The sequence below is a fragment of the Tubulanus polymorphus genome, chromosome 5, assembly GCF_964204645.1.
Source record: "Tubulanus polymorphus chromosome 5, tnTubPoly1.2, whole genome shotgun sequence".
NCBI lineage: Eukaryota > Metazoa > Nemertea > Palaeonemertea > Tubulaniformes > Tubulanidae > Tubulanus > Tubulanus polymorphus.
This window is the reverse complement of record NC_134029.1, coordinates 7,484,831-7,498,638: the sequence shown is the minus strand read 5'-3', so window position 1 is coordinate 7,498,638 and position 13,808 is coordinate 7,484,831. Positions and strand designations below refer to the sequence as shown.

General features: G+C 37.5%; 2 protein-coding genes across 2 annotated transcripts; one reads left to right on the top strand and one right to left on the bottom strand.

Annotated features, from left to right (window-relative positions):
- Nucleotides 1-77: 77 nt before the first annotated feature.
- Nucleotides 78-5,319, top strand: LOC141905059 (AP-4 complex accessory subunit tepsin-like). Its single transcript, XM_074793791.1, has 13 exons — nt 78-145; nt 620-692; nt 1,072-1,163; nt 1,378-1,471; nt 1,622-1,689; nt 1,774-1,855; nt 2,049-2,141; nt 2,232-2,435; nt 3,190-3,304; nt 3,738-3,854; nt 3,978-4,056; nt 4,658-4,795; nt 5,009-5,319. Exons 1-13 carry the CDS (start codon nt 80-82, stop codon nt 5,102-5,104), a joined length of 1,317 nt encoding a protein of 438 aa, XP_074649892.1. The 5' UTR covers nt 78-79; the 3' UTR covers nt 5,105-5,319.
- A 540-nt stretch (nt 5,320-5,859) lies between these two features.
- On the bottom strand, nt 5,860-7,355 carry LOC141905551 (fibrinogen gamma chain-like). The gene is made up of 3 exons (XM_074794456.1): nt 7,335-7,355; nt 7,125-7,224; nt 5,860-6,506 (listed from the first exon to the last, which is right to left on the bottom strand). Exons 1-3 carry the CDS (start codon nt 7,353-7,355, stop codon nt 5,860-5,862), a joined length of 768 nt encoding a protein of 255 aa, XP_074650557.1.
- Between the last annotated feature and the right edge of the window lie 6,453 nt (nt 7,356-13,808).

Genomic DNA, 13,808 nt, shown 5'->3' with positions numbered 1-13,808 from the left:
TTTAGATAGGTTGATATCGATCCAGCAAATATTCGATTTCTGGTCGGTTGATTTTTTAGTGACAGTCAAAACAAACAAAATGGCTGCGTCCATGACAAGTCCGCAAAGATCGGTTTTTCTCGACAAAATGTCATTTGTTCAAAAGGTCGGTGTTTTAATAGCAAAGCACCTGAAAGGTGGCGCCCAAATCTTTCTTACCGTACCCCCGAACCGACTATAGGTGTTACAGTATTTACACAATCTCTAAACAAAATTGAAAAATCAGAAATTCTAACTTTTTACATACAGGTGGCGCCAGTGTACGGTGTGCCTGATGTCCCGTCAGTACCGGTTATTGGTTTGAGTAAATAAAATATAGTAAAAATATATGTCCCTCTGTATACTTCTCACTGGCAATGCATGTAATTAAGGCTCCAACTTAAATGCAAACGTATATTCAAATCTTTAAACTCAACTGTGGAACTGGGTTTTCGTTATGTACATAGATGCACTTCTCCTGCCTCATAGGCCTACCGTAAAAATGATATTGTATCTGCTTTCTTCATCTTTGAGAAAATTGCACATATCGGTAGATGAACTGTGAAAATTGTTGCAACATTTGTTTCTTCTTTCTCTATAGATTGCAACTTTGACTAAGGCAACATCAGATGATGAAGATCCAATACCTGGATATTTGTATCAAGAGATTAATGGTCTGTGTCTCTGACTTTCTTTAGTTTGAAGATACTTCCCACAGGGGTGTTCTTTTTTCTATGAACGTGAAATATGTTTGTCCCTTGTGTTAAAATTTCGAAGCATTACATGGATAGGAGAGATTTCATTTTTCAAAGAACAAAAGCCTTCCCCAGCCAAACATGTGTAATAAACGGATGACTTTCATAGTTCAGCAATAGATTCTGTCTCACTGGGGGGACTTGGAATACTGAAACTAGAATCAGAGAAATCAAAATCGTCATAGAATCCATCTTTTCGGGCAATTTACCGAGTTGAGTGGATCTTGAGTGACGCAGAACTGCTTTCAACCGTCAAATGAAATGAAAATATTTGACGCCTTATTTATGTTTTATTCAGGGTTAACATTCGAATCGGGAAGTTATTGCCACGATGTTCTCGACTATTTTGTTGACAGATTAAATGATTCGTCGCCGAGAGTTAAATGGAAAGTATGTGCATTTCAAGATATAACATCGTTCTTGTTCTGGGAAATGCAAAATAGGATTTTTTGTCATTTAATCATTTAATTTAAATGTCAATACCCTTAACCTTTTTATTTTCAACCTAGTTATCTGTGTTAATCGTTCGAATTCAAGCTCGTATTAAAAATAGTTTTAATTATCTTATTTTTTAACCCACATTCTTTGAATGGCTTTAATTCAGGTTCTGAATCTGATGAAATACCTCGTCGAAAATGGTCACCCGCATTTCAGACAAGGTCTTCGTAAAACATCCCAAGGTATTAAAGAGGCATCTAGTAAGTATAGTCAATACATGCATGGACGTATAAACTATAAGTATTATAATGTAGTGCTCTAATTCACAATATATGTACGTCATTTTGATAAATGGCTTGTATTGCATAGAAATGCGGCAATCAATTCACATGCTTAAATTGATATTCCAGATTTTGGAGGTCCACCAGACCCACTGCTAGGCAATACACCGTATCAAAATGTGAGGAAATTAGCCAAGGTATATTTCTCAGTCCTGGGTCAAAGTTTGTTTTCCCTTAATCGTCGATTATCATTTGGATAAGGTTTTAATTGATACTTATAGGATTTGATTGAAGTTCTATTTGATGTTGAAGATGATTCAGAGCAGGTTATTTTACCCGAGCCAGTAGCAAATGCGGCCTCAAGTAAGCAGTTTGTGGAATAGAGGCCAACCATATCTGTTTGGATCTGTGTAATAGCATTGCCATTGAGTCAGTTAGAATTCAAATATTCTAAGGACTTCGCTTCTGTTAACTTAAAATTCGTGAATCACATGAAATAAACAAAGCTCGACTAATAATATATCTACAATTATTTTGAGAAGTATTTTCATTTCAGCTGCATGTATAACTGGTATGGGTAATGAACAGCTAGGTTCACCGAGTAAGACCAAAATGCAGGGATTTGGCAACACTCCCATCAAACAAAACAGTACGTACAATCATGCTTTCATCGTCACATCTCTTCATTGAAAGTAATGTGTTTCTCATTCATTTTGTTGTATTTGTATTGTATTTGAAGAATCTATCGGTGAGACGATTGTCGATGGTTTGAAAGGATTTGCCGATAAGATATCCGATCCTCAAGTAAAAAAACCGGCAAACCAGTCGATGATCAACGCGGATCGATATTTCGGAAATTATGAACCGGTTACTCTTGAGTCCGCTTCACGAAATCCATCGTCTCTTCGTTCGAATAGTCAACCACTCTCAAATAGACCAAAAGGTGAATAAGTCTCTATAGATATGTCTAAATCATTTCAGGGCAATAGCATTTCTTAGACCTAGTAGAATAGAACAAGGTAGAAATTTAACTACTAGGCACCTATTGCTGCGTCCAGGCTTGGATTTACTCCAAGGTCCAGGTAAATCCGGTAAACGGATCGGCCAAAAATGTGACAGGAGAAGAGCTTCCTTGCATCATCAAATATGACCATATCACCTCTGTTTTATTTACGGGGTAGCTTACATTGGTTACCTGTTTGTAAAGGTATACAATTCAAAGTTTTACCCTTGGTTTTTAAATGTATTCATGGTCTAGCACCTCCTTACCTTAGCAATTTAGTGTCTCTGTATAAACCGAGTCGTTCATTAAGGTCAGCTTATATGTTTAAACTGTCTCATGTGTCATGCAATACAATTTTTCACGGTAATCGAGCTTTTGCTTGGGCTGCCCCTGTTTTATGGAATAATCTACCTTTAACCTTAGTGATGATATTAACTATTTTAAAACCAATCTTAAAACATTTCTTTTTACTCAGTATTATGATAACTAATGTTTTATTAAAACTATATTATTATCTTAATGTATTCATTATTGTAAACCGCCTTGAAACGCAGTGTGAAGCGGTATATAGATAAAATTATTATTATTATTATTATCATAAATGAATACTGTAAATCGACATACATGTACAGTACATATATCATGTGAACGAACGAGTGATCTGATGTTTTCCTTGTGCGAAATATCAATTCAGGTCACAAAAAAGGCATCGCTGGCGGTGGATGGGATGATGAGCCGGAAGATGCGGATGATGTGAAATTGTCATCAGGTGGTATCAGCTCTGATAACAGTACAGATCTATCTGAAAGGTTGATATTTGTGTACTTATCGTACCCTATTTTTCGTTCGAAGATTTATGAAAAAAACATATTACAGCAATATATTTAGGCGAGAAAGAATGATACCTTGTTTCTTGTTATCAGCTGGGAAACTTGTTTAAACGACAACGAAATCAATCAGTTTTCTATAAATGCCGGGTCTATTGCTATTAGCTCAATCATGATTTTGAAAAAAGTAATTTACATGAAATTTAGGCAGCTGACCGGGTCAACAATCAGCTCCGCAGAAATGAGAGACAAGGTATCAATCTTTTAGCATTATTTCAACAGTTTTATTTTTCAATATAAATGTATAACACGAGTGAAATATTTATGGATGTATTATAGTATTGTAAATTTATTCTGCGTTTGCTAAATTTAGGAGAAATGAGTCTTAATTCATGCGTTGATATTGTTGTTATAGGCTGAACACAGTGTCTGTGCTCGATTGGTCGCAGGAACAAAGTTTAATCGACGAACATATTATGAATCAACAACGTCAGATCCCGTCTAGAAATAACATCAATTCGTTCATCAAAAGGTCAGTAAACGAATTTGTGCTTAAGTCTATGCAAATGTCTCTGGGATTTTCTTTTGGTTCTTATTATTTTGTTTCAAAGTCTGCGCTTTTCACGTCGAAATAATGATTTTCCTCTGATTTCAGATGCTGTAGTTTGAACTGCGACAAAGTCGTCGAACTTCTCAACGATTCGTTATCGAGCGAAAACGTCAACTGCGTTATGGTATGGAAGGTCGTGTGACGTTGATGAATTTTCTGACAATAAATCAAAAAATTGATGCAATTACTCCGGTGATTGAATTACAGTCAAACTAAACAAAAAGATACTGTTGTTTCTCCATTGGCTTTACTCATTCACCTGATGAAGCTACTATACATAGATAGCAAAAGTTCGCGCGTCAAATAAACTCGTTAACCTATAAAGTACTATTGTATCGTTGTGTTTAGTCAAACTAAATCTAATTATTGCCGTTTCGCGATGTTTTTAATTTGTTGTGCTTTTAATAACTCTACGCACAAAATCAATACATGAAAATTACCTACTGATTGTTATTATGATTATGATTATATTTTAACCTCGTTAATCGCGAAGTCGATGATGCAAATCAATACCCTTCGAATATAACGCTTTTCGTAGTAACGCTAAACTAGTTTCTTTGTCTGATATGGCGCCGGATTGGGCGGTTCTATCTGTCCCAAGATATGAATTGTCACGAATTCGCGAGTTTTTTTTTGTTGGTGCGATTCCTATTTGAAGTCCATCGTTACTTTCTCTCTCTATTTCTCTGGAGAGGCTTTTTTCATTAATCGATCTTTATTTTCAGCATTCGTTGATTATGTTGGAGCAATTATTGCGCACTGACCTGGTTGTAGTGGATAACGTCGCTCAACTGTGTCACGCGAGTCTACTACACCTGCACGCTAACGAGCACCAGCAACCCGTACAAATGAAGGCCAGGAAGGTAATAACAACTCAAACCATATAATACATTTACATACACATTTATGTCATAAGATTTACATTTCTTAACTTGAGAAAAAGTACGCTAAAAAACCGCTTAATCTAAGCCGAATATTTAAAACATTATTTTTAAAGGCTCGTTTTAATTGACAGTGTGTTCGATGAAAAGGAAAGTCAGTATTTTACTTCGATGACGTCCACATTTATTTTACAGCTGATAAGAATTTTAGAACGGATTTCGGGTCAAGCAGACCTTTTCCGAGAAGCTCTACCGACTAGCGCTAGTGGTGACCACGTTCGACCATTGTAGACATTCCGATGGTTTTACTATCCTTTCCTGAACGGAGCATGATTGGTCGTCTAATATCTTATAAAATTATTTTGGCCAATGATGCCATTCGATAACTTCTTGGAAATCAGCAAGAGATATCATCATAACGTAATCAAATAGGTAGATAATTTAAATATGTATGATTCGTGATATGTATAACTATAAAATACGATCAAAGAAAACGCTTGAAAATCTCAGCTTCATAGTTGTTACGCTTTATGCAATAAAATATGTTTATGTTTATGTACACATAATGTTCACACATTTTGAACAGTCTAGTCAGTGTAAAGTGTTGAAATAGATTTTTTTATTTTGTGTATTGTATATCATTGTAGTTGCTTCAATTACTTGTGTCTGCGGTTGGTCAATCCCAACACTCGAATGGCGAGGGCATTTCCAATGTTTCATTCCTAGGTTCGTTTGAAAGCAGTTCAATATTTTCTCATGCGTAGACCATTGAAAACGCCGTAATCATCGCATTGAGAATAAATGAATTACTGGCTATAAATTGATACCTTTCCCTTATCCGCTGCGCTTACATGTTGACCCGCCCGGCCGCATCTGTTCTGTACATTACTTCTTTTAGAACCATGGGCAACGATGGCTTACGATAACAGACGCGGCAGCTATAGATGAAATGATTACAGATTTTTATTGCATTTACAAAAATGTCCCCGCCGACTAGGAGAAACGAAGTTATCTTTTTATTTTAGCCTGAATTTAGTTTCTTTCATTCACGCAACAGCCAATAAAATCCTCTTGAGATCGCGTCCTCCCCACCGCGGTGTCGACGAAAATAAGGGAGTTGTTGTACAATCGTTGAACCACCAACCGGATTTCGCACTGGTCGCACAGTTTGTTGGCGATTGGTCGTTATCACGATCTGGAGTACTGAATGCCATATTTTTCGGAGATTTCGATGATTCTATTTCGAATTCGTTGTTTGTAGGATTCGAGGTTCTCCCGGCCGCCTGCGTGAAGCTCGTATAGCTCAGCTTATAGTTGACGGTCGCATCTCCGACTTTGAAATTGCGATAGTTCAACGTACTTTTGCTTCCGTCGGAAAACTCGAGCGATAAGATTAGATTATAGCTCTTAGCGTTGCTAGTTATCTGATGAAGGCGCTCTAGTCCCATGAAATAGCTCGATGGAAATGTAACCGTCGTCAAGTCCTGGCCGAAGCCGTCAACGTACTCCTGCCATGTCCGGTCGAAGCCGATTGAACCACGGTCATGGACGGCAAAAAATGCACTCCCAATACCGGAACCACTACTGTGCAGATAACAGCTGACGTAAAACGGCGACGTAGAAATTGCTGGTTGAATCAAAAGCAGTTTATTTCCATCTTCAATCGCGTGGTTTACCAAATAGGTCCAACAATCTGTAAAGTAAACACTCGAAAATTACAAGTACCAGTATGTACGTACCTTCACTTGATTTAACTGTTACTGTTGATTCGTCGATAGAACTATAAGTGAGATACGTATATAAACAAACTTCTTGGCGGTGGTCAGGTTCAGAAGTGGAAAACCAGTAGCCCCAACCGTATGTTTCCCTCTCCAGCTTGATATGGCCTGATAGCCATCCTTGATGAAAAATAAGTCGAAATGTGTTTTCATACTTTGCCTCATTATGTGCTGACATTGTGCCAAATAATGGCATGAAAATGCACTGGAATTTTCAAATTTTCCAGATGCTTGTTTTGGTTTGGCGCTCGCACTGCGTGGAAACTTGCCAATTTCTTTGTGTTCATCTCCTGGTTAAGTCTGCCCTTGCCCCTCCCCCTCCCAGTTTTTGGAAAAATACCCGATCCATCAGTAACTAAAACATATCAGTAATTTCTCATTTATATTCACTTTGCATGTATATAACTTCTTTCTTTCCGGTAATATACATATTTTATTCTGCGCTGTCGTAACTTTTCTGTCAACGGCCGACACGGACGGAAAGATATCTGCGTGACTAGACATCTTACTATGTATTTAACGTTTAATTTTACCTCTAGCTAACGCATTGCACGTTGTTCCGGTCCAGGCTCCGACACACTTACAACGCCCTGTCGCGACGTCTTTCTTTCCTGCATTTTTACACGGGTTCACCTGCAAAAAGTAAAAAGATGCGATTTTAGATATCATTACAGCCAGAACTTTTGCTAGAACTTAACACTTCTTGAAGAAAGCAGAAGCGTTTAGAAAACGTCTAGGTTTACCTTCTGGCAGATTTTCACCATGGGGCAGTCATCAATAGATGATTTTTTTTGGGTGGCACGGCTCCGATAGATCCTTGTGATCTCTCCCGTGTATACCACATTTTCTCGTTACATTTTTTCACTGGATATTATGCAATAATTGCATAATATACCAATAATGTAAAAATGTAACAACCAATGAAAAATAAATACTATGCTATGCTATGCTATGCCATGCCATAGGCTATAGGCTAGGCTATGCTAGGCTAGGCTATGCTAGGCTAGGCTATGCTATGCTATGCTATGCTATGCTATGCTATGCTATGCTATGCTATGCTATGCTATGCTATGCTATGCTATGCTATGCTATGCTATGCTATGCGTAATATTCAAATCCTTTAAGGCTATTCTAGACCCGACATATACGTAATGATTATGTTAAAAACGTATATACATTATATATTTTTGCGTCAAATTGTTCATGGAAACACGCATAATGTAGATGAATGATCTAAGTATATTTATCGGTCATTTTTGAAAATTGATTAAACATCACAGGGGCTCGTATTTTAGCTTTGTGAGTAGTAGCTCAGATCATTCGGTATCCCAAGTGCTATTTCTTGTATTACCTGGTATACTGGGTGATCTAAACTACAATTCGCCTCCAGTGTGCTTCAGAAATACTCATCATCAGTCGATTTGAAATACATTTCAAAAAGTTCCGACTTAAATAGTGATTACCGCATTGCGTATCAATACTTGTTGAGCGCTTGAGTGTTTGTATAAATGTAAACTGTCTGTCGAAAATGGCTTTCAAAACCTTTTCCAACGTTGTTGAATCAATCGTTTATGAGTGAAAGCCGATATCGGAATAATGCTCCGACAAATAAATTCCCACAGTTTCGTAATCAAAATCTCGTTAATTATGCAGCCGCTACATTCCTTTTGGACCGACCGCCGTGTCCAGAAAAAAGTCCACCTTCGTGTAATTAGAGGGCAGACATTTATCGAAAAATGCCCACTAAACGATAAACATTAGAGTTGTTTAAACATTTTGTAAGTAAATTATAATGCAGTTGAATGATTTGATATTAGACTATTGAATTGTCAGGCAATCCCAGGCAATCGTGAGAACTTTCTCCTTTCGACTTTCTACTTACAACCACCTTGTAAACTCAAGTTTCTCTCCACCAATGAACAAGTTTTCTATAACCAATCGGAAATGAAAATGTAACAAAAATTGATAAAAAGCCCGCCGAAAAGCATTCATGTCAGATCATTTTAGAAATGCAATTCAGAATAAAGTCAACCCCCGATATACCGTCCACATCGGTGCAGAACGATTTTGGCGGTATAGAGAGTATGACGGTATATCGGGGTAGTTTTGCAGTGTATTTATAATGAGATGTAAATTGAGAAATCGAATGGTGATTTTATTAACATTGGCTCCAATACGTCTTAAAGATCCTTTGCAGCTGTATGCTTTTTGTCACATGACGACGCCATATTGGACGCCATATTATAGTTTATTCATCTCCATTACTATTCTAGATGTTAGTTAGTTTTGGAGATATTTCATCAGTTGTTTGTCGCATTGAACCTACTTAATATCTTTTACAACGATGTTATCAAAAGCTGAAATGCATTACATCTGAACATATCATACGGAAATGTATTTGGCGGTTTATTCAGGCCATCATTGAAAACCAGAGAAATCAAGGCCTTCCAGGATTTTCCCGCGAATTTCGTGCATGAACAAAATCCACCGAGAAGACCTTGATTGATTTTTGACATGAATCCTATAGAGATTGAAATCCTCTATTTCGACGCCCCTAGAATTCAGTATTTTCGAACAATCATTAGTTTTTTTTTCATTTCCTGATTATGGATTTAAGTTTGTATAGACATTTTGATTGAAGATATTTTATAATAATTTCAAAGCGTATTTTTTCTTTCAAAATATAACACTAAGCGTAATACCCCAGCTTTCTTCGACTTATTGTAATTCGATCTCATTCATTGTAATTCTGTAATTCATACAGCGAGTTTTAGAAAAGAGAAAATAAAAAGAATTCTATTCCTGGCGACAAAATGCAATTAGCCGTGTCGTTCGAAGTATATCGTTAAAATATGTTTCATTTAATGAAATTTACGTCCACTATCGCCATACAACAACCAACACAATACATCAACGCCGCAAACTCAACCGCACTGGAATAATAGAAAACTAAGGTTTTCATTAACGCTTTCCTTGTCGTTTGAATTTGTTTGAAAAGTATCCAATGGTTGTGTGTTGATGAAGTAATAAATTTAGCATAACATGGCGAAGTACATGAAAGTATACGGTATACCGGTAAGATATAACGAAGACTCGTGTTACACGCATATTATAAGCCGCTGGGCCCAATATTTCCGTCCATTTTTAAGTCAATGGATTTTTTTCCCAATAGGACAACATTGAACTACAAGCGAACATGAACACCCACTCCGCAAAAATCTGCTAGGCACCTCTAGTAATCTTGTCTTATAAACATTGGCCTCGCTGAAATGATACATTCCCGGTAACATTCTCTCCACGCGCATTGAGGATAGCATTTCTTATAATCTGATAAAGTTCACTTATAGTTCTTTGGTTATAGCTGGAAAATTACCTTAGCCTATAGTTTGATATCGTACGTTTCGACCGGCGTGGAACCTTAATTAAAGCACCTGGACCTCGAATGACATCGTGTCATTGAATCATCAACCATCTATTATTAACCATCGACTAAACCAGCGTTCTTAAAAAATCCGATCCCTTGAACCTTTATTTATGATATCAGACTGATCCCCGTCTATTGAACACAGGGCTATAGCATCATCTGGGGCCGGTTGCTCAAAAGTTGGTTAGAGTAAACCAGTGGATAGTTGATATGGTGACAGTTGAAATTTCATTGTTACTATGGTATTTAACGGCCGGTTATCTTTAACCAACTTTAGAGCAACTGGCCCCTGATGTTTATAAATCACCGGTAAAAACATTTCCATGTCGATAATTTATATCATGACTGTATACAGACTAATTGTGTCAATTCTACCCGGCTTGTAAACAGCTTTGAGATTGTTTTAAATGTAAAGCTAATTCTAAGAAATAAGTCAGTATCATATTACTATATTTGGAGTTTTGTCGTGAAAATCTTGAGACGAGTAACGTTAACTATAACTATCCAAGTTATAAATGAATCAACCAGGAAATCAACTACTGATAAATGCCAACATTTTTCTGGGATGAATTCTCAAACGATTTAGAGTCCAAATCTCCGCACTTCAAAAACGTATTCGTATTCGTATGCTATAATACAAGACGCCAAAATGTCAGTGAAAGGAGAGTGAAACCTAATCGAGGACGGCGCGAATCTACCTAATTAACGCTCATCACGATCATCTTTTTTGGCGGAATAATCTACATACATCGAGGAGTCTATTGCCGTGAAAATATTATAACCTTGGAAACGGTTGTGAAATAGTTGCTCATCACGCGATCTCCCCCTCCTTGAGTATGTGGTCAAACCTTTACGTACATCGTGTGGCGGTTACTTTCGACTGACTGCGTTACAAAATACACGGATACGGAAATCATCAAACTAACATTTAAAATTCACACCATTTACATAATGAATATTTCCGTTGAAATTCCGCCATGGCATTTTGCGTGTCAGTGCTCACGCCACATATACCCAAGCTACGATATAATGCACGTCTTTCGTCAGGCCAGAGATTCTCAAAACATTGTTGGTTTTATGAAAATTTTGAAAACGATTGACAAAATCAAAAAAAAAGTTACATACAACAAATCCAAAACAATACAATTCAACAAATCCAAAACAATACGGAATATGATTCGACTATTCACAACAAACAGAGTTTTCTATATAACGTATTTTAGAAAATAATCGCCCGGAAAGGCTTCAATAATGGAACTCCGAAACAGCAGCTTAGAAAAGAATACTTACATAATGAAAGTTCGACCAGCTGACTCGTCTAACGAGCGGCTCGCAGGGGTAACTTTCATTTGCCGTCGGGCTCAATTCACATTCACGAGTTTGGTAGTTATAGTTGAAGGATTTACAGTTCGCTTGTCGGAAACAGTACCTGGCACACTGGATTTTGGTCACCGGCGGTAACGCGGTGGTAACATTCTCCACAGCTTGATCGATGCTACACGTTTTTATGAAGCGGGCATGGTACTGCGGCGGTTCGGCAATGTGACCAGTGACTTTCTCAACGTTAAATCTAAAGAAGACGAGAAACGATAATTTCAGAATGAACATATTTCTAGTTACTCGGGTTCGCCTAGTCAGTTTCACACTCCGGTTCGCCTAGATAGTTTCGCACCCCGGTTCGACTAGTCAGTTTTACACTCCGATTCGACTAGTCAGTTACACATTCCATCGTTGAATCGAGAGTTGATTAAAATCCCGCGTGGCACCGATGCGTATTGATAGGTTTATAGGCAGCGACGCCAGCGCTAATAAGTGATTGGTCGGCTGCATTACATACGACAAAACCGTCCGGAAACTTACAAAACAGACGAAACTCGTAGCTGATTGTTTACATGTCGAAATGCGATCGAAAATTCTACAGTTTTCTTTGTGGTAACCCAGACTATTACGTGTTACTGGGACTAACAGGTTAAAAATTGTTCGCCGGAATTAACTATATCTTTTGATGAACTTTGAAGCGGTAATGCTGCAGGCTTTGCGGGAAACTGAAATGAATTTACCGGTTACTATACGTTAAAAAAAATATTTACACTGCGATTGGCACAGTTTTTATTCAATATAAATGTTATTTGCTTTGCATCCATTGAACACGAACGGGTTTCACTCTGGATCCGAGGCAATAATAGTGTAATAACCGAACATGTTTATATTTCTGTCGCCTGGCGGGAATAAAAAATCGCTATGAATCATTTTGACAAGAGGCTTTTATTTATTTGACATGGAAACCTTTCCAAATGAAGTTATTTCAGTGGGGAAATAGCCAATCGCCTACTCTACTCTTGTGACTCTATTGAACTTAATTATGGGAACTGCAAGTATAGACCTACCTGTACTTACTATAGGAAAATTCAACTGTCTCTGCTTTTAGAAGGAATCAGTGATCTGAAAGTCTAAAGACAACTGAAAGTCTAAGCCGGTGTCGCTTAGGTGTAACCTTCGAGTAATCCTCCAAGGAGTAATCAGACTGATTACTCCACGGTGTTACATAGTGGAACCTCGTTAATACGAATCTTGTGGGCAAAAGTGAAATTGTCGTATTAAACGGTTTCGTATTAAATCCAAAGTTTGATTGATATACGTATACGTAAATTCTTAGCTGGGGCATGCTGGAAATCATCGCAATAAACGTCTTAAACAGAATCGTATTAACAAGGTTCCACTGTATGTTGTTTGCAAATTAATGCCGATATATCGAACTGGGACCAGGAATGACATTATTATGGCGTTTCATCAGTTCACAGACGCGTGCTTCGATACACGCTGTAGCCGAAACTCACGGTTTGGATCGAAAGATGTATATGCTAATGCTATTTGTTGTCTTCAAAATCAGTGATATAACAATAATTCAAGGCGTTATGGTTTATTTCTTCCTGAAGATCAATCTGGCCTACATGCGACGGTCGTTACGTGTAGAAAAGAAACGAACGCACCCGTGATGCTATGTCAGCGCAAATGATGTCAACATGTATAGATGGCGACCGAATCCGTAGTTGGTAAACAAACTGAGTTATTCTACGTCTTGTTTCAATGTGTGACACTTTATAGGGAATATGTACATGTTCTTTCTAATGGACACAATGTATCCGTTTCGATGTATTATCAAATTGAAGGAATTTCGCTGGAGTCACTTCGATTCCGCCATCGTTAATTGGGCTTCCATGCTAAATAGTAATTGGCCCACGATTTCTTCCATTGAAGGCAAATTTACATTTACGGAAATGTTTCCAAAAATAAATATTCTGATAACTGAAATAAATTTAGTGATATCACATTCTTTCCCTACTGCCTACTAGACGAACGAAAATTACCTAAAATTACCCAATATCAGGCCCGTTGCCATCCATATCTTTGATTCGATTTTGATGGAAGCAGATCTTTTGTATGGTGTACAAGCCAAAAGCGCGTAGTTTTAGTCAGGTGTCCCCGGAGTGCTTGAATAGAAAATCTTTGAAAGGAACAATTTCACAACTTCTGACATAGTGGGGCGAAAACAGAAGAATATGATTTTTTGGCACTTTCACCTCTAATTATGTAAGTATGCGCATATTTTGAACGAGAACTAACGAAAAAGTGTCACCAATGAGTGAATCTTCAAGAATTGATGCTCATATTTCAATTTAAGGCCGGAATTATGGCAGACCTGCCTCGATGTTCGTTCGAACCCCATAAGAACTAATTCCTTAATACAGGTCATGGGGTAAATTTGTAATATTTGAGTGGAAAATGGACTAAT

Bases quoted from the DNA above. Each gene is read 5' to 3' on its own strand.
- LOC141905551 (XM_074794456.1), bottom strand. From the start codon at position 7,355: ATGGTGAAAATCTGCCAGAAG. The intron at 7,225-7,334 runs GTAAACCTAGAC...TACTTTTTGCAG, and splicing joins TGGTGAAAATCTGCCAGAAG to GTGAACCCGTGTAAAAATGC. The intron at 6,507-7,124 runs GTAAAATTAAAC...TTTACTTTACAG, and splicing joins GTGCAATGCGTTAGCTAGAG to ATTGTTGGACCTATTTGGTA.
- LOC141905059 (XM_074793791.1), top strand. From the start codon at position 80: ATGGCTGCGTCCATGACAAGTCCGCAAAGATCGGTTTTTCTCGACAAA. The intron at 2,436-3,189 runs GTGAATAAGTCT...ATATCAATTCAG, and splicing joins ACTCTCAAATAGACCAAAAG to GTCACAAAAAAGGCATCGCT. The intron at 3,855-3,977 runs GTCAGTAAACGA...CTCTGATTTCAG, and splicing joins ATCAATTCGTTCATCAAAAG to ATGCTGTAGTTTGAACTGCG.